Below are 23350 nucleotides of genomic sequence, written 5' to 3' on the forward strand. Positions count from 1 at the left end.
TTCCATCCCGATTTTGGTCACGGCGGCAAGCATGGTGGGTGGAGATCCGATGGCCACGCGGTGGGTAGATAATTAATCTAGCTAAATGGCCAATTGAAAACAGTTTTATTTGTAGGATACAATTTTTAAAATGGCGCACGTGTCTTACGGGGCTTCAGAGTCTCGTTTCCTTGAAGGAGGTGACATCAAGGCGGCCGATCATGGCTGCCTGGAAGGGGAGGCTATCGGAAGGACAAATATCAAGGGCCACGAAGGGAGGGCTGAGCTTAGTTTGTCAGGAGTGAGGGGAAGATTGCCTGCGCTGCAGGGGGGGCCAATTCAAGAGGGCAACGAGCAAGTAAAACCTGGGCAATGGTCACAATTGGGGTTATCAAGACGGGGACAGTGGCAGGGGAAGACTGCCTTTAAGGGAGAGGACACGTATCATGGGCCTCATTTATCCAGGCTTCAGGGACCTTGTTGAAGACGAAGTACACCTAGGTGGGAGGGAGGGCCAGGCACCTTCAGTGGAACTGCAACAGACTGTGTGGCCACAGGAGGGACCTCAGCGGCCTCGACACGGCAGAAGGGCGAAGAGGAGTGTTATGCTCCCGTAAAGTGCAGCGATTGAAAATACAAGAACTAAACTTGAAGAGTTATAAAAATAGACTTTTCTCTAAAAAGAAAAGTGGACTGTGTGCTTCAAAATGGCTGCCAAATGTCAAAAAGCCTGGTTTTGTATATTCAAACTGTCTTACCGTCTGGCAAGAACAGAAGGATACATTAAGAGGTGTCAATTATACCCATCCTGAACCCATCAAGAGACATTTTTGAATTGAATGGGTTCTTCTGAAACAATGAAGGTGTGAAGTAGCCACATCCTGAACCATTGTCAGTCACCACAGGGAGGAAGATCTGTGAGTCCCAACAGAAGCAAGATGTGAGAGACTTCTAGCTTAGAAGGTAGCTCCCTGGAGAGAGAGAGAGAGAGAGAGAGAGAAAGAGGGTGAGATCCAGGAAAAAGCATCTCCAAAGCTTGTCCAGCTGAGAGCTGGGAGAAAAAACAGCAAGCTGAAAGGAAGGCGCCCTGCTGTGAATCTTACATTACAATTTGTGCAGCAGAGAACTGGAAGTGATCCCTGTCTTCAAACTGAATTTTCAACCAACAGAGAAATCTACAAACACTCCAGGCCTGCAACTAAAGAGAAATACACACTACGCTTGATCTTAGCCAATAGGCTGACAAGTGATGCAAGTAAGAGAAGCAAAGAGAGAGTGTGAAAAGAGACTGGCAGTTAACATAAAAGGGAATCCCAAAGTTTTCTACAGACATATAAATAGTAAAAGGAGGAATGGGACCGAAGAACAGATTTGTGCATGGAGGCAGAGGGCATAGCTGAGGTATTAAATGAATACTTTGCATCTGTCTTTACTAAGGAAGAAGGTGCAACTCAGACAATGATGAAAGAGGAGGTGATTCAGACACTAGAAGGGTTTAAAATTGATAAGGAGGAGGTATTAGATAGGCTGTCTGTACTTAAAGTTGATAAAGCATCAGGACCGGATGAGATGTATCCAAGGATACTGAGAGAATTGAGAATGGAAATTACGGGGCCATAATTTTTAAATCTCCCTTAGACTCAGAGGTGGTCCCAGAGGACTGGAGAATTGCAAACATTACACTCTTATTCAGAAAAGGGTATAAGATAAGCCCAGCAACTACAGGCCAGTCAGTTTAACTTCGGTGCTGGGGAATATTTTAGAAAGAATAATTTGGGACAAAATTAAAAGTCACATGGACAAATGCGGGTTAATTAAAGAAAGCCAGCATGGAATTCTTAAGGGAAAATCATGTTTAACCAACTTGCTGGAGTTTTTTGAAGAGGTAACAGAGAAGGTTGATGAGGGAAATGCTGTTGATATGGTGTGCATGGACTTCCAAAAGGCGTTTAATACACTGCCACACAACAGACTTGTGAGAAAGGTTATAGCTCAAGTAATAAAAGGGGCAGCAGCAACATGGATACAGAATTGTCTGAGAGACAGGAAACAAAGAGTAGTGGTTAATAGATCCTTTTCGGGCTGGAGGAGGGTTTGTAGTGGAGTTCCCCCGGGGTCGGTGTTAATGACCTAGACCTTGGTGTGCAGGGCACAATTTCAAAGTTTGCGGATGATACAAAACTTGGAAGCCTTGTGAACTGTGAGGAGGATAGTGTAGAACTACAAAAGGACATAGACAATTTGTTGGAATGGGCAGACAGGTGGCAATTGAGGTTCAATGCGGAGAAATGTGAAGTGATACATTTTGTTAGGAAGAACATGGAGAGACAATATGAAATAAAGGGTGCAACTCTAAAGAGGGTGCAGGAGCAGAACCTGGGTGTTTATGTGCATAAGTCATCGAAGGTGGCAGGACAGGTTGAAAGCTATTAATAAAGTATACAGTACCTTGGGCTTTATTAATAGGGGCATAGAGTACAAGAACAAGGAAGGTATGTTGAACTTATATAAGGCACTAATTCAGCCTTAGCTGGAGTCTTGTGTCTGGTTCTGGGAGTTTAGGAAAGATGTGAAGGCATTAGAGAGAGACTGCAGAAAAGATTCACGAGAATTATTCCAGGAATGAGGAACCTCAGTTATGAAGATTGTAGAAGTTGGGACTGTTTTCCTTGGAGAAGAGAAGGCTGAGAGGTGATTTGTTAGAGGTATTCAAAATCATGACGGGTCTGAACATAGTAGGTAGAGAGAAACTGTTACCACTTGTGAAAGGATCGAGAACGACAGGGCACCGATTTAAAGTAATGGGTAAGAGTAGCAAATGTCACATGAGGAAAATCATCTTTGTGCAGCATGTGGTTAGGATCTGGAATGCACTGCCTGAGAGTGTGGTGGAGCCAGGTTCAATCGAGGGAATTAGACAGTTTATATGAAAAGGAAGAATGTGCAGGGTTACGGGGAGAAGGCAGGAGAGTGGCACTAGGTGAAATGCTTGTTAGGAGAGTCAGTGCAGACACGGTGGGCCAAATGGCCTCCTTCTGCGCTGTAACAATTCTGTGAATTCTGTGATTCTGTAAAGAGGAAGTTCAACAGGTTTACCGTGAACCCCAAAAGCCAACCTCACTTCAAAACACTTGCCTCTTTTCCTGTCTATCTGTCTCTTTTTGTGTGTGTGCGTGTGTGTGCGCAAGTGAATGCGTGAGTGGGTGCAGTTGCGACAATTTTGGGATAAGGCATATTGCTCAATAAATTATTAATCTTCTGTTTTTAATCCTACAAGAAAACCTTTCGCTGTCTATTTGACAAATAAAGCACAAAGGGGTTAAACTTTAATAACAAAAATCACTTGCTGTGGTCAGTTGGAAGTTAAACAGTGGGAACCACCCACACCCCTCACCACGTGGCCATAACAGGAGAGAGAGGGGGAGGTGGCTGGCACAGAAGGAGGTACCCATTTACAGGTACAGGTCAAAGTTCAACTACCTGCAGAGAGGCAGTGCCAATGAAGACTCTGGCTGTCTAGGGAGGCTGTCACTGACCTGTGTACAATGATGCATAATGAGCTGTGCCACAAGGGACTGGGTAGCAATCCAATGCCAGTGGCCCTGAATGTCAGCGTGGTGCTAAATTTCTATGCTGCAGGATCATTCCAGGAATCCACAGGGGACATTTATGGCATCTTGCAGTCTGTGGCACATCAGTGCATCAAGGAGGTCACTGATACCCTGTTCAGGAGGACCAGAGATTATGTGCAGTTCCGCATGGATCCCAACTCACAAGCAGAGAGGGTCATTGGTTTCGGGGCCATTGCTGGATTTCCCCAAGTGCAAGGGATCATCGACTACACGCATGTAGCTATCAAGGCTCTGGAACACCAGGCAGAGCCCTTCTCCGACACAAAGGGCTTCCACTCCCTCAATGGATCAAAATCCTGGATCTTCCTTCCTAACGGCACTGTGAGTGTACCCACACCAGATGGACTGCAGTAGTTTAAGAAGGCAGCTCACCACCACCTTCTCTAGGGCAATTAGGGATGGGCAACAAATGCTGGTCTTGCCAGCAGCAACCACATCCCATGAAACAAATAAAAAGAAATATACAACTGGCAAGCAACCACCGTAAACAGATCCTGCAGGTCTGCACACACTTCCCAGGAAGTTGCCATGGTGCCTACATTTTGAAGCAGTTCCAGGTTCCTGAACTTTTCCACCCTCCGTCCAGCCTTCAGGAATGGATCCTTGGAGACAACTGCTATCCACTGAGTACGTGGCTGCTGATGCCTGTGAGGAACCAAAGCATGGATGCAGAGGAGAGGTACAACACCTGCCATGGGACAATGCGAGCTACCATTAAGCAGGCAATTGGTCCGCTGAAGATGATAGTCAGGTGCCTGGATCAGTCTTGGGGAGTCCTTCATTATGTCCCAGCAAGGGTCACCCGCATTGTCGTCATTTGCTGTGCGCTGCCCAACCCTACTCTGTAGAGGTAGGAGCCAATGAGTGATGAAGAAAGCGAGGAGCGGACTGCCTCCTCAGACGATGAGGATGTGGAGTGGGAAGATGGGCAGGCTAGAACCCCAGGAGCAAAATAACATTAGACATGAGAGATACACAAGGGAGGCTCACGATGCCCTTATACATTAGCGTTTCATTTGATCCTTAATGGCCCTTGTACCTTATCCAATAAAGACCTTCCTTTCTGCAACCACTTTTCACCATTCCTTCCTTAATGATGCATTGTCTTATTGAACATTCGTGCAGAGCTGATCTGATGAGGCTCCAGAATTGAGCCCTTGCAACATCAGCGATCGCCTCCAGCTTCTTACTCGGGGCTGGGATGCAGTGAAGGGTCAAGCCCTTGATGGAGGAAAAAGGGAGGGAGAGCATGCCTAACAGTAAAGATTTATTTATAGTCATAATGGAGGTGGACAGTGTAATGATAAACAAACGCTCACCTGTGAAAACCCAATGATTTTAATTGCAATTCTTAATTCACTTACGTGAACTCCTACATGGTGCTACACCTGCACTGTCAGCTGAGGTGGAGGCTGACTGCTGACCTTGGGGCCCTGTGGTGTGGCTACAGATGACCTTGGCAGCTGTCCTCAGGATACCTTGGGTCTGGAGAGCCCTGGCATGCTGCGGCCACCTGCAAAGAAGCATTACACTCTCTTCCGGCTGGGATGTTGAACTGGCGACACTGGCAGAGGGACAGAGGAGCTGCTGCCCACACCAGGATTATCTTGAGAGAAGCCCCCAGCTGCGGGTGGTATAGACTCCTCTTCCCTATCAAGGTAGACTTCTGCCTCTCTGTCGACCTGAGAGGACAGAGGACCTGGTGGTGACTTGATGTCCCTGTCCCCCTCTATCCTTGCCACTGCTGTCTTGCACCCATGGTCAGGATGAGAGTATGGAGGTCTGCATGAATATCCAGCAAATACTGAGAGCTCTGCTAGATGTAGCTCTCAATGAGATCACCACCCTTAATGGAGGATACCACTCGTGCGCCAGTCAGAGACAATGCCGAGGTCAAGGCTTGGATGAACTCCTCCATCGATTGCACTTGGGCACACATAGCCTCTGGCATCTCTGCCAGATGTTGTTGCACCTCTCGCTGCAGTTCCAGCATTTCTCTTGTTGGTGCCTGGGGCTCAGTATGGACCTGGTCTCCCATGGTCCTCCGACTGTTAAAGGCTTGGGCTGTCACTGCCTCCATCATCTGCTTGGGCATGCGTGTGCTGTGCTCACCAGACTCTGTGCCCAGATCTAAACTCACATGCAAAGCCACCAAGGTGCGAGTATCTGTGCTGATGGAGGCTGGAGGAGTATGAGGTGCCAATGGACTCTCTGAGGAGAATGAGGAAATGGCGGAGAAACTAAACAATTACTTTGTGTCTGTCTTCACAGAGGAAGATACAGAAAATCTCTCAGAAATACTAGGGAACCAAGGGACTTGCAAAAATGAGGAACTGAAAGAAATTAGCATTCATAAAGAGGTAGTACTCAAAAAAGTAATTGGATTGAATGTTGATAAATCCCCTGGACCAGATGAGCTACATCCCAGAGTATTGACGAAGGTGGCTATAGAGATAGTGGATGCATTGGTGGTTATCTCTCAAAATTCTATAGATTCTGGAAAGTAGCAAATGTAACCCCTCTATTTAAGAAGGGAGGGAGAAAGAAAACAGAGAACTACAGACCTGTTGCTTTGACGTCAGTAGTAGAGAAAATGTTGGAATCTATTATAAAGGATGTGATAACGAGATACTTCGAAAATAATGATATGATTGGGCAGAGTCAACATGGATTTATGAAAGGAAAATCATGTTTGACAAACCAGTTGGAGTTTTTTGAGGATGTTATTTGTTGCATAGATACATGTTGCATAGAACCAGTGGATGTGGTGTATTTGGATTTTCAGAAGGCTTTTGATAAGGTCCCACACAGGAGGTTAGTGAACAAAATTAGAGCACATGGGATTGGGGGTAATATACTGGAATGGATTGAGAATTGGTTGACAGACAAAAAACAGAGAATTGGAATAAATCGGTCATTCTCAGGATGGCAGGCTGTTACTAGTGGGGTACTGCAAGGATCTGTGCTGGGGCCACAGTTGTTCACAATCTATATAAATGATTTGGATGTGGGGTCCAAATGTAATATTTCCACATTTGCTGATGACACAAAACTAGGTGGGAATGTAAGTTGTGAGGAGGATGCAAGGAGGCATCAAGGGGAGTTGGACAGGCTAAGTGAATGGGCAAGAACATGACACATTGAATATAATGTGAATAAGTGTGAAGTTATCCACTTTGGTAGAAAAAACAGAAAGACAGAATATTTCTTAAATGGTGAGAGGTTGGTAAATGTTGATGTCCAAAGAGAACCGGGTGTCCTTGTTCATGAGTCACTAAAAGCTAGCATGCAGGTGCAGTAAGCAATTAGGAAGGCATATGGTATGTTGGACTTCATCGCAAGGGGATTTGAGTACAGGAGTAAAGAAGTCTTGCAGCAATTGTATAAAGCCTTGGTGACACCACACCTGCAGTATTGTGTACAGTTTAGGTCTCTTCATCTAAGGAAGGATATAATTGCCATAGAGGGAGTGCAATAGAGGTTCACCAGACTAATCCCTGGCATGGTGGGATTGTCTAATGAGGAGAGATTGAGGAAACTGGGCCTGTATTGATTAGATTAGATTAGAGATACAGCACTGAAACAAGCCCTTCGGCCCACCAAGTCTGTGCCGAACATCAACCACCCATTTATACTAATCCTACACTAATCCCATATTCCCACCAAACATCCCCACCTATCCCTATATTTCCCTACCACCTACCTATACTAGTGACAATTTATAATGGCCAATTTACCTATCAACCTGCAAGTCTTTTGGCTTGTGGGAGGAAACCGGAGCACCCGGAGAAAACCCACACAGACACAGGGAGAACTTGCAAACTCCGCACAGGCAGTACCCGGAATCGAACCCGGGTCCCTGGAGCTGTGAGGCGGCGGTGCTAACCACTGCGCCACTGTGCCGCCCTCTAGAGTTTCGAAGAATGAGAGGTGATCACATTGAAACTTACAAAATTCTTACAGGGTGTGACAGGGTGGCTGTAGATAGGATGTTTCCTCTGGATGGTGAATCTAGAACCAGGGGACACAGTCTCAGAATAAGGGGTAGGCCATTAAGACTGGGATGAGGAGGAATTTCTTTACTCAGAGGGTGGTGAATCTTTGGAATTCTCTATACCAGAGGGCTGCGAAAGCTCAATCATTGAGCATGTTCAAGACAGAAATCGATAGATATCTGGATACTAATGACATCGAGGGATGTGGGAATAGCCCGGGAAAGTGGCATTGAGGTAGATGATCAGCCATGATCTAATTGAATGGCGGAGCAGGCTCGATGGGCTAAATGGCCTACTCCTGCTCCTATGTTCTCTCAGAGGTGGCAGTATGCGCAGCATTTTCCACCGGTGTCCGATTTGGCACAAATTGATTTGCATGAACTGGCTGGCACCTTGGCAGATGCTTTTTCTCTATTTTAGGTGGTCTCGGGCAAGAGATTCACATGAATCAGTGGAGATGTCACATTTTTTAAGGGAGGCTTTAAGACATCCTTGTAGCATTTCCTCTGCCCTCCTGGTAGCTTTTTGCCATGACGGAGCTCAGAGTAGAAAGCTTGTTTTGGGAGTCTTGTGTCAGGCACGCGGAAGATGTGGCCCGCCTAGCGTAACTGACCAGCCATGACCAGTGTCTTGATACTGGGGATGTTGGCCTGAAAGAGGACACTGATATTGGAGCACCTGTCCTGCCAATGAATTTGCAGGATCTTGCAGAGGCACCACTGGTGATATCTCTCCAGGGCTTTGAGATGTCTGCTGTACAGTGCCCATGTTTCTGACACATATAGGAGGGCAGGTAACACTGCGGCCCTGTAGACCATGAGCTTGGCGCCAGGTTTGAGGTCTTTGTCATCAAACACTCTTTTCCTCAGATGACCGAAGGTTGCGCTGGCACACTGGAGGCGATGCGGAATTTCATCATTGATGTCTGCCTTTGCTGAGAGGAGGCTCCCAAGGTATGAGAAGTGATCCACGTTGTCCAGTGGTTTGCTGTGGATCTTGATAGTCGGGGGGCAGTGTTGCGCTGTGGCAGCAGACTGGTAGAGGATCTTTGTCTTCTGGATGTTTAGCTTTAGGCCCATTCTTTCATACGACTCAGTGAATGCATCGACGAGGGTTTGAAGCTCAGTCTTTGAGTGTGCACATACACAAGCGTTGTCAGCGTACTGCAGCTCAATGACAGAGGTTGAGGTGACCTTGGTTCTGGACTAGAGGCGACGTAGCCACTGTCGGGGCCACTGTGGCAGGCCGCTGGCAGACATGCTGCACTCCCTGTCCCTTTGCCCACGTCTGGGGGGTACATCACTCTCATACCAAAGCAACATCCTCCTTCAACAGAGGCATGGCTCAAGAGGATGAAAGGATTAAATAATACTCACTTTTGCAGCCCGGATGAGGTCATTGATCCGCTTGTGATTACGGCACATCTGCTGACTTCCTCATCAATCTGGAGTTAGGTCTGTTTGGTTTGACTCACCAGTCTCCTCTTCCCGTCCCGTTGGGAACAAGAAGACCCTCCTCTCCCTGACAGCCTGTTGTAGCACCTGGAGGGAGGCATCAGGAAAGCGTGGGACCACACAGGGTCTCCTGTCAGCCATCTCTAATCATTCAATGTCACCTCTTCCTCTTCCAGGCCTTCCCAATGCAGAGTTCAATGCAGGGCTGGCAGCCTTTAAAAATGGCGTCAGACCCTGCCAAGGTGTCATCTGACCTTGTGCTCCCCATCTCCGGGCCCGACTCCGATCAAGCAATTGGTTGGAGTTCATGGCTCATTAGTCTTAATTGGCCGGCCGCCTCTGAATCGCGTGCGGCTGGCCACTCCATCCCCCAATGTGCCTTGCACCCGACTCCACACCCAATGGCGGGACCGGCATTCAAAACGTAAAATTCAGCCCGGAGCGTTACCATTAATTGGGTAGTATGTCTATCAACCCCATTTTGAGCACATTTCTGTCCCATTAATATTGATTTCAGACACCTAAAATAAATGCATAATGAAATAGAGCATAAAGTATTGCTGCAATTTTTATATGCTTTATTCAAGGAACTGATCATTACTTTGTTATTTATTTCTTCACTCGTTGCAACCTTGGGAGTGTCCTTCACTGTGGGCCTTTGTTGTTGACCATGGGTTCTTAAACAAAAAGGCTTTCAGTGCCATATGCTGTGATATCAACAAGACCAGGGAGAATCAGGTTGTGTGCACAGAGATTCATTACAAAGATGCTTTTCCCTCAGCTCAGAAAGGAGGAAAACATGTTTACTAATTTGCAAAGCATATTCCTTGGATGTTTCCATTAAAACAGATTAGTTTTAATTTCCACATGCAAATTGCTGCACCTTCCAAACAACCCAAGTACTTTGTTCTTGCCTGCATGAACAATCAGATTAACAGTAATATATAGCATAAAAATATATTTTTTAGGTAGGCCTTAACAGCCACCTTTTAATGACTTGAGTTTCTGAACGCCTAAATCCTTCTGCTCCTCAAACCGATTGAAAATCTAAATAATCTATAGTATATTTCCTTTCCCTGGTCTTCCAAAATTTAATACTTCAGATTTTTGTACATTGGACTGCATCTACCACCTTAACTGCCCTTCCTGTTAGACTATGAATCTCCTCTTGGAATCTTGCATAATCCTTGTTACATTTTTACTATATTTTAATACATATTATATTTTAAATAATAATCTTAGTTCTATGAATTTTTTTATTATACACTGTGCATTAATATATGCCCACTTTAGTTTGGATTCCCATGGTTTGGCAATTTTCCCATTTTTTTGCCTTCCCATATCCTAATTTGTTTTTACTCTTTTGTCCTGTTCAATATCTTTTCAACCATTCAGTCTTTTAACCTATTTACGTAAAGTTTACTTTCACTTCTAAACTGCCTACTTTCTTCTCTTGCTTTTCATTTCTCCCCATTATTAATTGTGGTGGTATGCATTCATTTTTAAAGGTTATTCATACAACAGTTCGACATAAAATGAAAAATAATAGTTTAAAACTAAAACACACTAGTTTCAATTGTCCTTAACCCATACAACATTAGTCAAACATTTTGGGTTTGTCATCGAGCAGAGGGGAAAAAAGAGAACTCATAAGTGAAAACAGATAAAGCAAACAAGAAAATGCAATTTATGCTGAGAAACACAGATAGAAAAAGCTTGGTTTAATTTGCCTGAAAAAGAAGTTATTCTTAGACAGAATAATATTTTCAAATAATAGTTGAAGTTGGGAGCATGGTGTGTGTTGTAAAGCAGATTAGGATGAAGTGCACAGGAGTAAGTTTAACTGTTCATATCATTGCTTATTTGCTTGTTCATCTTTGCATTTCTATGTTGGCATCATTTGTTAATTTCCCAGTGCTTTGTCTAATTAAAACAGTATTTCATATAAAATTTTATTAGAAAAAATGTCTCTACAGGAGCTGCTGCAGGTGCTATGGAACCTGATGACCCTAATCATCTTAAATGCAGATGAGGGCAACTTAGTTATACCAATCCCGAGATGCTATTACACATGACTTGGCAAAGAGATCAGTTAAGATCTAATTTCAAAGGTAGAACAGGTTTGAGCGGTTGAATGGCCTAATCTTGTTCCTAAATATTGTGATGCTATTATTTGTGCCAAGTACCATTCAGTGAAAAATACACCCTGTACTATAACAGAATTCTAGGCTGACACTTCGGTGCTATACTGAGGGAATGTTTCACTCTCTGAAGTGCTGTCTTTCAGATGAGGCGTTAAATCCAGGCACCGTCTGCTCTCTCAGGTGCACATAAAAGCTGCCTTGACACTATTTCAAAGAAGAGCAGGGAAGTTATCCCCAGTAACTTGGCCAATATTTATCACACAATCTATATCACAAACACAGATGATCTGGTCATTATCACGTTGCAGTTTGTGAGAGCTTGCTGTATTTCCTACATGACAATAGTGATTACACTTCTAAAGTACTTCATTGGCCTGTAAAGCGCTGTGGGGTGTCCATGAGGTCTGTGAAAGGTGCCATAAAAATGCCAGGTTTTCTTTCATTTTCTTTCTCTCTTTCCTTAACCTTTTATCCTTACAAAGAATATCCCTTCAGATACAGTTCCTAAGGAACAAGTACTAGTGGTGAAGTACTGAAAAAGTCCTACAAAACATTTTATGTAACATTTTTGTTGATTTGATGTGTACAGTTCTCTCATTTTTGCCAGTTCCTTGGTCAAAACAGGCCAAATACTACTTTGCGTGAGAGTAAGCAAGCAACAAACTTTGAGGCCTCTGACAATGCTGTTCTATGCTGGTGACTACTTACAAATTGGGGCTCAGAGAGAACTGTTCCTTTCATTTCCCTTCCCTCTGTGGATGCCTGCTCCCCAGATAGCAGCGCACCTGAATTTGGCAACTTAACATTTTAAATTGCAGTGGTAAATGCGGCTTCACAGTTTGCTGCTTTGTAATACATTATAGGCTGAATTTTATGAACTCTCCGGCTTCGGGGGTCATGGCAGGGGGGCCCAGAAGATTCTTCTGGGATAGGCCTGCCATGACCTCCGACGCCAAGAAGGCTTCACCGCATTTTACTGGCGGCAGTGAGGCCTCGGTGCGTGGGGGCCTTCATTTCAATATGCAAATCATATTAAAATGAAAGAATAATTAACTACCTGGTAGCGACGGCCATCCCACCCGGATATTCCGGGCACCGGCCGGAACTCCCACGCCTTCTGAACTCGGTTTGGAGCTCTGTGCAGTGACACTGGTGGGGAAGGGGAAGGAGTGAAAATTTCAGGGCGGGGGGAGCAGGGAAAACTGCTCCAATTGGGTGCGGGGATGGTGGGAAGGGATTGAGTCAAAGGTGCTGAAATTGGGAGTTGAAAGTTCGTAATTTTAAAAATTGGTTTTCCAGGGGGACGGGTTATTTTATTAATTGATAACTCAGTGGGGGCAGTGGAAAGGGGATTGAAAGTATCTCTGAAATTTTATTTGTCATCTCTGGGCGCCGGCACCTTTAAAAATTTGATTCTACCTGAAGGGCCAGAAGCCCTTTCAAAATGGCGCCAGCGCCTGCGTGGTGGCGCCGGACGCTGTTGCCCGGGACGGAATGGCCGTCCCCTCGACGTCATCGGGGGAGGCTGCTCCGCCCTCTCCATTTAAATGAGCCCTGACGCGAAATATTGCAGGGGCTCAGCGATGGCATATCTACACCGGAAGACCTCTGAGAACAGAGAGTGCCAACATGATTTGCGGTATGCTCATAAAGTTCAGCCCTATCTGACTTGTACGATATTGCTACATTTTCAAGGTTGCAAGGGTAGATGTGGAGAGAATGTTTCCACTTGTGGGCGACTAGATGCTATAAATACAAGAGCTTCTTCTTCTTTGGTCTCCTTGTCTCGAGAGGCAATGGGTAAGCGCCTGGAGGTGGTCAGTGGTTTGTGAAGCAGAGCCTGGAGTGGCTATAAAGGCCAATTCTTGAGTGACAGACTCTTCCACAGGTGCTACAGATAAAATGGGTTGTCGGGGCTGTTACACAGTTGGCTCTCCCCTTGCGCTTCTGTCTTTTTTCCTGCCAATTGCTAAGCCTCTTGAACTCACCACACTTTAGCCTCGCCTTTATGGCTGCCTGCCAGCTCTGGCGATAACTGGCAACTGACTCCCACAACTTGTGGTCAATGTCACAGGACTTCATGTCGCGTTTGCAGACATCTTTAAAGCGGAGACATGGACAGCCGGTGGGTCTGATACCAGTGAGGAGCTCTCTGTACAATGTGTCCTTGGGGATCCTGCCATCCTCCATGCGGCTCACATGGCCAAGCCATCTCAAGCGCCGCTGGCTCAGTAGGGTGTATATGCTGGGGATGTTGGCCGCCTCGAGGACTTCTGTGTTGGAGATATAGTCCTGCCACCTCATGCCAAGGATTCTCCGGAGGCAGCGAAGATGGAATGAATTCAGACGTCGCTCTTGGCTGACATACGTTGTCCAGGCCTTGCTGCCGTAGAGCAAGGTACTGAGGACACAGGCTTGATACACTCGGACTTTTGTGTTCCATGTCAGTGCGCCATTTTCCCACACTCTCTTGGCCAGTCTGGACATAGCAGTGGAAGCCTTTCCCATGTGCTTGTTGATTTCTGCATCGTGAGACTGGTTACTGGTGATAGTTGAGCCTAGGTAGGTGAACTCTTGAACCACGTCCAGAGCGTGGTCGCCGATATTGATGGATGGAGCATTTCTGACATCCTGTCCCATGATGTTCGTTTTCTTGAGGCTGATGGTTAGGCCAAATTCGTTGCAGGCAGCCACAATCCTGTCAATGAGTCTCTGCAGACACTCTTCAGTGTAAGATGTTAATGCAGCATCGTCAGCAAAGAGGAGTTCCCTGATGAGGACTTTCCGTACTTTGGTCTTCGCTCTTAGACGGGCAAGGTTGCACAACCTGCCACCTGATCTTGTGTGGAGGAAAATTCCTTCTTTTGAAGGAATTCCTTCTTCCGAAGAAATACAAGATTATTACTATGAAATCCAATAGGAAAATACATCAGTTTCTTTACTCGGAGTGGTTGGAATGTGGAACTTACCACCACAGGAAATCGTTGAGGCAAATATCTTAGATGCTTTCAAAAGGAAACAAGACAAGTACATGAGAGAAAGGAGAATGGAAAATATTATGAAAGGCTGAGATGAGGTAGCCTGTGCGGAGTTTGCAAGTTCTCCCTGTGACCGCGTGGGTTTCCGCCGGGTGCTCCGGTTTCCTCCCACAGCCAAAGACTTGCAGGTTGCTAAGTAAGTTGGCCATTGTAAATTGCCCCTAGTGTAGGTAGGTGGTAGGAGAATTGAGGGCAGGTGGGGATGTGCTGGGGAATATGGGATTAATGTAGGATTAGTATAAATGGGCGTTTGATGATCGGCACAGACTCGGTGGACTGAAGGGCCTGTTTCAGTGCTGTAACTCTCTATGACTCTATGAATGGGAGGAGACTTGTGTGGAGTATAAACACCTACACAGACAAGTTGGGCTGAACAGCCTGATCCTGTGCTGTATATTCAATGCAAAGTCAACATTGGAAGGAATATTTTAGAACAATAATTTCAAGTATTTCTTAAGCTGCAGTATGAATGGAGTGTCAATTCTCAGGTCTTACAGCTCGAAATGGATTAAACTTAATATAACAGAAAAACAATGGCAAGTCTAACTTTACTGTTTATCTTCTACATGTTTGCCTCATGCTTTTTTACCTTAAATAGGCTAAGGAGGTTTGAAGATTACCAGTAGTGAAACTTTATTATTGAAAAACACTTTAAATTTCTTCCTGTACTAAAAGTTTAAAAGCATCGTTTGTCCCATGTTTTGCTTTTGGCATACTTTGACAACTTCCAGTTGGAGTTGAGATACTAGTATTGTGTAAACATTTCTGATATTTTTTGTTATTATTTGCAGTCTTTTAAATTAAATATGTAAATAACTAGATGTGGTAATAGTAAGAATAGCAATATGATGTAAAATATTTTGCAGAATAACAAATTTGAATGGAGTAGAACTACTGACCACCCCTTGCCTATGCCTTCATCCTGATCTATTTCCCAGGGATAAATTAATTTACATATAGAGGGCAGGTACCAAGCCAATTTATGACACCTAGGGGGTTCTCATCCCAGGTGAGATGGAAAGGGAAATTGCTGTAGTGATACTGGCTTAAGTTTAAGAAAAACTTTTGAACTTTAATTCTTCTACATTCAGCTTAGCCATAGTTGTATGATGCCATTCCATCACACTTATCTTATTGTAATGGACAGGATTTTAAGGTTATAATGGTGAAACTGTCAGTGTTCGTCGTCATGACAGCTGTGAAACTGTGAAACAACTTCTGGCATCCGCACATGCGCAGTTAAATGCAGAAATCCAAAAGTTGCTGTCAGTGTTTCTCTGCTCCTTCATAGGGTGTGCTCTTAAAATCCCCATAAATGGAAATCTTTAGAAGTTGCTGAATTGATGTAAACATCCACATTTTATATTCTAATCTCACTGTAAAAGAAAAAAATCATAAATTATACCTTGTTGAATGAAGTGTAACTGGGTTTTAACGGTGTACTAAGTCATAATTACTGCTGAACAGTCTCTCTAGCCCTGAAAAACTAATTTTATATTTGTGGAATGTCAAATTTCTCCACAGGTTTTTAAAATAGTAAGTAGTAGTTTTTAAAATTTGTTTATGATATTTCAGCTTCTACCTTAATTCCATGAGTATATCCTAATCTTTCGCTCTCTATAAAATGTTTAAAAAAAGAAAGATAATCAATGCATTTTACTTCGTGGTTTGCTGACTATGAGAATTCTTCAATGTGATTGGCTACTCAGCTTGTTTGATGACATTGCTTTTGATGGATGCCGGAGGTCCCCTATCATGGGTGTCAGAATCAAATTAATGTCAGGAAAGGTGAAATCTATGGTAGTGGACTGGCTAGATCCTTGTAGGCAGCTTTCTTTGAGCAAGGGCCTTGCTTTACCACTGACTGCAAAATCCTGGCCATGCTCATATTTCAGCAAAGGTATCATCCACCCAATGTCATTTCTGGCAGGTTGTGTGAAGCCAGCAGAATGGCTCAACTCCCAATTCTCCTTGCAGGTATGTTCAGGTTAGACTGATGTACTTCAAAGGTGAGGAAATTAGACTCTGAGTTGTCAAGCTATAAAGGTGGGGTTTTAGTTTATCATATTTGTCTTAAATTTACCTGCACATGAGCTGACACCTCCTGATCTCTAATCTATGAAGATGTTGTAAAACTGCCTAATTTGCCTTGAATTTGGATTTTTGGATTTTTTTAATAGGGGGTGAGAAGTAGGCAATCCTATGATGGTTAGATCAAAATACTAGTGGTTACAGTGGTAAAACAAGAAATTATAAACTTTGTGTATAATATATTATTGCTTTAATCACACTTTTTGCATGTATTTTGAATGCAGCAAATTATTTAAACACATTTACTTTTATTATTTTCAGTGCCAGTACTTTGCATTAGTGTCTGACTTTGTGCTATGCCAAATAATTTTATGTAGGACAGAAAGAAGATTATTCATCAGCGGAAGTCTTTAGCGTACCCTTGTCACGCTCCCAGATGCACACCTGGTGCTCTGCTGTATGCTCAGCACCAGGCTGATGGGCATCTCAGTGGCAGCACCATGGAAACATCATCATGAGCCAGATAACACATACTCAGGGAAATAGTTGAAATGTTATTCTTTGCCAAAAAAAGGAATGCAAAAATGTTGTTGAAATTGAAAATGTATCTTCCTGTTCTGGTAAAAGTACACTTTTTAGTGCACTGTGCTTATTATTTGCAGTTACCTTGAAACCTAATAACGTACGTTTTTTTTTTCACCTTCTGCTTCTTGTCTATATGCCAGATTTCTTCCCAAAGGTGTTCAGTGACTAATGTGCTGGTTTAAAGCCAGAATATCTTACAAATGTCTTGTTTTTCTGGCAGGAAAGCAGTCATGATACATCAATCTCTGTATATACTGAAACCTGTGATTTTACTTTTATAGCAAACACAAGATAGAAATCACAGTTTGACATCAGGAGTATAAAACATTATCTTTGATCAAATCGAGCATCTTTCTTGTTGATTTGGGTCTGGATTTTTGCAGAGACTTCTGGGATTGCACACAGGAAGATGGACGTGATAGGGATAATAATTACCTCAAAACTTTATGATATATCATCTACCTATATAGTACAAAAGTCTTCAGCGGTTATAAGGATAATTTTCCCACTTTATATTCCCAGCAGAGAGCCTTACCCGGTATGAATGTATATTGGCATGGTCAGAAAAGCTTGTGCAATGTGATCTTTATATAGCAATATAGATTTAATGGTTTTGTTTCCTAGGTCCCATGAAAACAAATCTTATCTGGCAGTTCAGGAGGTGAAGAGGATCATTCTGAATGTTTCTCTGTTCAATGTAGGTGATGATGCATACTCAACTACTCTTAATGTTAAATTCCCCAAGGACTTATACTTCATCAAAATGGTCCAAGTGGTAAGTACAATGTATGCTGACAAAATGTGAGTTTGCAAATGACGTTTAATCAATCTAGCTCAGCTTCTGGATGTCAGAGTTAGCATGTTATACTTTGATCAGAGGGTGTCCGAACATAGGCCAAGTGGTAGTATAACAAAACATTAGTGCTTCACTGGAGATTGAAATGTGTCTTTCACTGATGTTGATGCTGTCATTTCAAATAGGTTATTTTGAAGTAACAAAATGGCCTGGATTTTGAGATGGTAATGACAGTGAAACTGTCAGTGTTCACCTTCATCATTCCACGGGGATGCACTGTTGAGGTCCCCCAGAATGCAATCAATGGGATACCTTTGAACTGATGAGAATTTCCAATCTTATGCTATTAGTTTCACTGTGGAGTCATAGAGTTAGAGAGTAATATAGCACAGAAACAGGCCTTTCAGCCCATCGTATCTGTGCTGGCCATCAAGCACCTATCTATTCTAATCCCTTTTTCCAGCACTTGGTCCATAGCCTTGTATGCGATGGTGTTTCAAGTGCACATCTAAATACTTCTTAAATGTTGTGAGGGTTCCTGCCTCTACCACCCCTTCAGGTAGTGTGTTCCAGATTCCAACCACCCTCCAGGTGAAAAAATGTTTCCTCAAATCCCCTCTAAACCTCCTGCCCCTTACCTTAAATCTATGCAAAAACTCTTGAAAAAGTTACACCTTGTTGAATCAGGTGGAGGTGGTTTTTAACTTCATAATTACTGCTAAATGCCCTCACTGGCCCTGAAAAGCTAATTTTAAACCTGTGGAATGTCAAATTTCTCCATTATGATAAAAAAGTGCATTTTAAAAAAAGTTTGTTTGTATTAATATTTTTATTTCTATCTAAATCCAATCACAATAATTTATTTCAGTATCTGAAAATTTAAGTTAAAAAAGTGATTCAGTGCTTTTTTTACTTTCTGATTTTCTGTTTGTGAGAATACTTTAATGTGCTTGGCTGCTTACCCTGTTTGCTGCCACCACTGCTGCTGCATGCCTGGAGATTTCCTTGATTTAGCACCAGATTTAAACTGACATAGGAAGGGAAATCCACGCCTCAGAACGTTGTGGGCAGCTTTCTTCAAAGTCAGTGGTGAGCTTCGTCACTGAATGCAAACTTTAGTCCTAAATCACCGGAATGATCCACATACAGCTGTATTACTTTATTGAGTAATGTAATGATACAATAAAAATGAATTCAAATTACAATATGTATATATACTATATTGGCCACTGCACAGGATCAATTTCCTCGGGGGGTGGGGGGGGTTGTTGTTTGCTAGTGCTGTCGGGGAGGGTTTAAACTAGAATGGCAGGGGGTGGGAATCTGAGCAGGGAGACAGAGGAGAAGGAAACAAGGATAGAAATGAAAGACAGAAAGATAAGAAGCAAAAGTGGAAGGCAGAGAAAACAAGGGCGAGAAACAAATGGGGCTGTAGTGCAAAATAAAGCTAAGGTGACTAACAATGTTAAAAAGACATGTCTAAAGACATTGTGTCTTAATGCGTGAAGCATTCGCAATAAGGTAGATGAATTAACAGCGCAAATAGATATAAACGGTTATGATATAGTAGCAATTACGGAGACATGGCTGCAAGGTGACCAAGGATGGGAACTGAACATCCAGGGGTATTCAATATTTAGGAAGGACAGGCAAAAAGGGAAAGGAGGTGGGGTAGCATTGTTAGTAAAGGAGGAAATCAATGCAATAGTGAGGAAGGATATTGGCTCGGAAAATGAAATGGAATCTGTATGGGTGGAGCTAAGAAACACCAAGGGGTAGAAAACGTTGGTGGGAGTTGTCTATAGGCCCCCAAACAGTAGTAGAGATGTAAGGGATGGCATTAAACAGGAAATTAGAGATGCATGCAATAAGGGTACAACTGTAATCATGGGTGACCTTAATCTATATATAGATTGGTCAAACCAAATTAGCAATAATACTGTGGAGGAGGATCTCCTGGAGTGTGTATGTGATGGTTTTTTAGACCAATACGTTGAGGAACCAACTGGAGAACAGGCTATCCTAGACTGGGTATTGTGCAATGAGAAAGGATCAATTAACAATCTTGTTGTGCAGGGTCCCTTGAGGAGGAGCAACCATAACATGATAGAATTCTTCATTAAGATGGAGAGTGAAGTAGTTGAATCCGAAACTAGGGTACTGAATCTAAATAAAGGAAACTACGAAGGTATGAGGCGCGAGTTGGCTATGGTAAATTGGGGAACTTTACTAAAAGGGTTGACGGTGGATAGGCAATGAATAATATTTAAAGAACATGTGCATGAATTACAACAATTATTCATTCCTGTCTGGCGCAAAAATAAAACCGGAAAGGTGGCTCAACCGTGGCTTACAAAAGAAGTTAGGGATAGTATTAGATCCAGAGAAGAGGCATATAAAATTGCCAGAAAAAGCAGCAAGTCTGAGGATTGGGAGCAGTTTAGAATTCAGCGAAGGAGGACAAAGAGGTTGATTAAGTGGGGGAAAATAGACTATGAGAGTAAACTTGTGGGTAATATAAAAACTGACTGTAAAAGCTTCTATAAATATGTGAAGAGAAAAAGATTAGTGAAGACAAATGTAGGTCCCTTACAATCAGAAACAGGGGAAATTATAATGGGGAACAAAGAAATGGCAGAACAATTAAACACATACTTTGGCTCTGTCTTCACAAAGGAAGACACAAATAACCTCCCAGAGATGTTAGGGAACCAAGGGTCTAATGAGAGGGAGGAACTGAAGGAAATCAGTATGAGTAAAAAAAATCGTGCTAGGGAAATTAACGGGGTTAAAAGCTGACAAATCCCCAGGGCCTGATAATCTACATCCCAGAGTACTAAAGGAAATGGCCCTGGAAATAGTGGATGCATTGGTGGTCATCTTTCAAAAGTCTATAGGCTCTAGAGCAGTTCCTACAGATTGGCGGGTGGCAAATGTAACCCCGCTATTTAAAAAAGGAGGGAGAGAAAAAAAAGGGAACTACAGACCACTTAGCCTTACATTAGTAGTGGGGAAAAATTCTAGAGTCTATTATAAAGGATGTGATAGCAGAACACCTGGAAAGTATAAACGGGATTGGGCAAAGTTGGCATGGGTTAACGAAAGGGAAATCATGCTTAACAAATCTACTGGAGTTTTTTGATGATGTAACTAGTGGAATAGATAAGGGAGAACCAGTGGATGTGCTGTATTTGGATTTTCAGAAGGCTTCTGTTAAGGTCCCACATAAGAGGTTAGTGTGCAAAATTAAAGCACATGGGATTGGGGGTAATATACTGGCATGGATTGAGAATTGGTTGACTGACAGGAAACAGAGAGTAGGAATAAACGGGTCTTTTTCCGGGTGGCAGGCAGTGACTAGTGGGGTACCACAGGGATCAGTGCTTGGGCCCCAGCTATTCACAATATATAAATGACTTGGGTGAGAGAACTAAATGTAACATTTCCAAGTTTGCAGACGACACAAAGCTGGGGGGGACTGTGAGCTGTGAAGAGGTTGCAAACAGGCTCCAATGTGATTTGGACAAGTTGGGTGAGTGGGCAAATGCATGGCAGATGCAGTATAATGTGGATAAATGTGAGGTTATCCACTCTGTTGGAAAAACAGAAAGGCAAATTATTATCTGAATGGTGATAGATTGGGAAAGGGGGAGATGCAACAAGACCTGGGTGTCCTTGTACACCAGTCGCTGAAAGCAAGCAGTCAGGAAGGTGAATGGTATGTTGGCCTTCATTACAAGAGGATTTGAGTACAGGAGCAAGGATGTCTTACTGCAGTCATACAGGGCCTTGGTGAGACCACATCTGGAGTATTGTGTGCAGTTTTGGTCTCCTTACCTGACGAAGGATGTTCTTGCCATGGAGGGAGTGCAAAGAAGATTTACTAGGCTGATTCCTGGGAGGATTGACGTATGAAGAGAGATTGGGTCGACTGGGCCTATATTCACTAAAGTTGAGAAGAATGAGAGGGGATTTCATAGAAACCTATAAAATTCCAACAGGACTAGACAGGCAAGATGCAGGGAGGATGTTCCTGATGGCTGGGGAGTCCAGAACCAGGGGTCACAGTCTCAGGATACAGGGTATGCCATTTAGAACTGAGATGAGGAGAAATTTCTTCACTCAAAGGGTGGTGAACCTGTGGAATTCTCTACCACAGAAGGCACTGGAGGCCAAATCATTAAATATATTCAAGAAGGAAATAGATATATTTCTTAATGCCAAAGGGATCAAGGGATATGGGGAGAAAGCAGGAACAGGGTATTGAATTAGGCAATCAGCCATGATCTTTTTTGAATGGCGGAGCAGACCTGCAGGGCCGAATGGCCTACTCCTCCTATTTTCTATGTTTCTAAATCCCATCATTCCTTTATTTTGGCTGTTCGTGGCCTTTGGGAAAGTGATGTGATTGTGAGATGCAGGTGGCATCTCCTGTTACAGCTAAAATGAGGCTAAGGTGAAAAAGATGAGGCCAGTTCTGCCACTGGCAAAGCATGGCCCCTTGGTCCAAAAGGCAGCAGGTCCTGTTACTAGAAGTTGCATTAATCAGTGACATTCTACCTGGTGAAGGACAGTCTCTTGATGTACTGTTCCTCTGAGATACCCAGGAAACTGATTGTTGGCCTGCAGATTCTTTGGGCTGGATACAGCTTTCTATGAGGAGCCCACTTCTCCTGATGGTAGTCCTGGTTGTTAAGGCACATCGTCCTCAACTGTTCCTCTATCCAAGGCAATGAAGCAGTAGCACCCAAGAGATGCAGATTGCTTAATCAGGATAAGTAAAGGAAAGAAATCAGAAAGAAGTTATTTCCAAGCTCACAATTGCCTTGTAAATCCACTATTCATAATAGCATGCAAATGCTAAATGATTTGAATACCTCTCGGTGAGTGCCCCCAGCCATGCCAATCAGTTTCTGAGGCCAATCCCATTAAGTTTACTTCAGTTGGCTCAGTTAAAATACTGTTCAGGTCCCAGTGATATCATGAGGCACTGATTTGTATCTATTTATGAAATACCCACCTGTTTCTGGTACGTGCCTTTTATTGGCCAGTTAAAATGAGAATTAGCGGCTTCTCGGCAGGGTGGGAGACAAAGGATTAAAATTAGCTTCTGATATCTTAACCATTTTCCTCCTCAGTTCCTGCCAGGCAGGTTGGATTAAAATTGGGGCTCAGGTCTCCACCCTTTCTTCCTGACTTTTCTGCCACAGGAATTGGGGAATCTGTGGAGGAACGGGTTAGAAAAATCCACCTCCAAAAGTAATTTATGTTGCGAAACAATTTAGGCGTGATAAAGCCCCATATAAATGGCAGTATTTATATCAAAAACTAAGTGAGAATGAATTTTTGTTCCTACAAAGTGCAGGTTTAGCGTACATTCTATAATTGGGTATTGGGTGCGCTGAGAGGTTCCGGCAATGAGCAGTAACCTTCCATGTGAAACTTTTAAGTCTGTTGAATGCATGAAAGGATTTGAGTGAAGGAGTGTGTATAGGTGAAGACTTGGGTGCATGAAGTATAGTACTACCTCATGAACATTGATAGTAAGTACTTTAAGACAGTGAGGGGAACAGGGTTGAAAAACAGTCTTGTAAATTGTGGCTGGCTCCTTTTTCCTTGCCTAACCTGGTTAACGGCCATGCCCTGAATGGTGGAATTGGTACTGACAGCTGTGGCCAACTCTTTGCAGTTATCTG

General features: G+C 43.4%; 1 protein-coding gene across 5 annotated transcripts in view; it reads left to right on the forward strand.

The window, feature by feature from the left end:
- itga4 (integrin alpha 4) overlaps positions 1-23350 on the forward strand; it is a 325335-nt gene that overhangs the window by 241213 nt on the left and 60772 nt on the right. For all 5 annotated transcript variants that reach the window (XM_068035544.1, XM_068035543.1, XM_068035545.1 and 2 more), the window contains exon 18: positions 17483-17633. In XM_068035544.1, the coding sequence (XP_067891645.1) occupies positions 17483-17633 (151 nt within the window). The remainder of the gene's footprint in view (positions 1-17482; positions 17634-23350) is intronic.

This window comes from Heterodontus francisci, chromosome 7 (assembly GCF_036365525.1).
Source record: "Heterodontus francisci isolate sHetFra1 chromosome 7, sHetFra1.hap1, whole genome shotgun sequence".
Lineage (NCBI taxonomy): Eukaryota > Metazoa > Chordata > Chondrichthyes > Heterodontiformes > Heterodontidae > Heterodontus > Heterodontus francisci.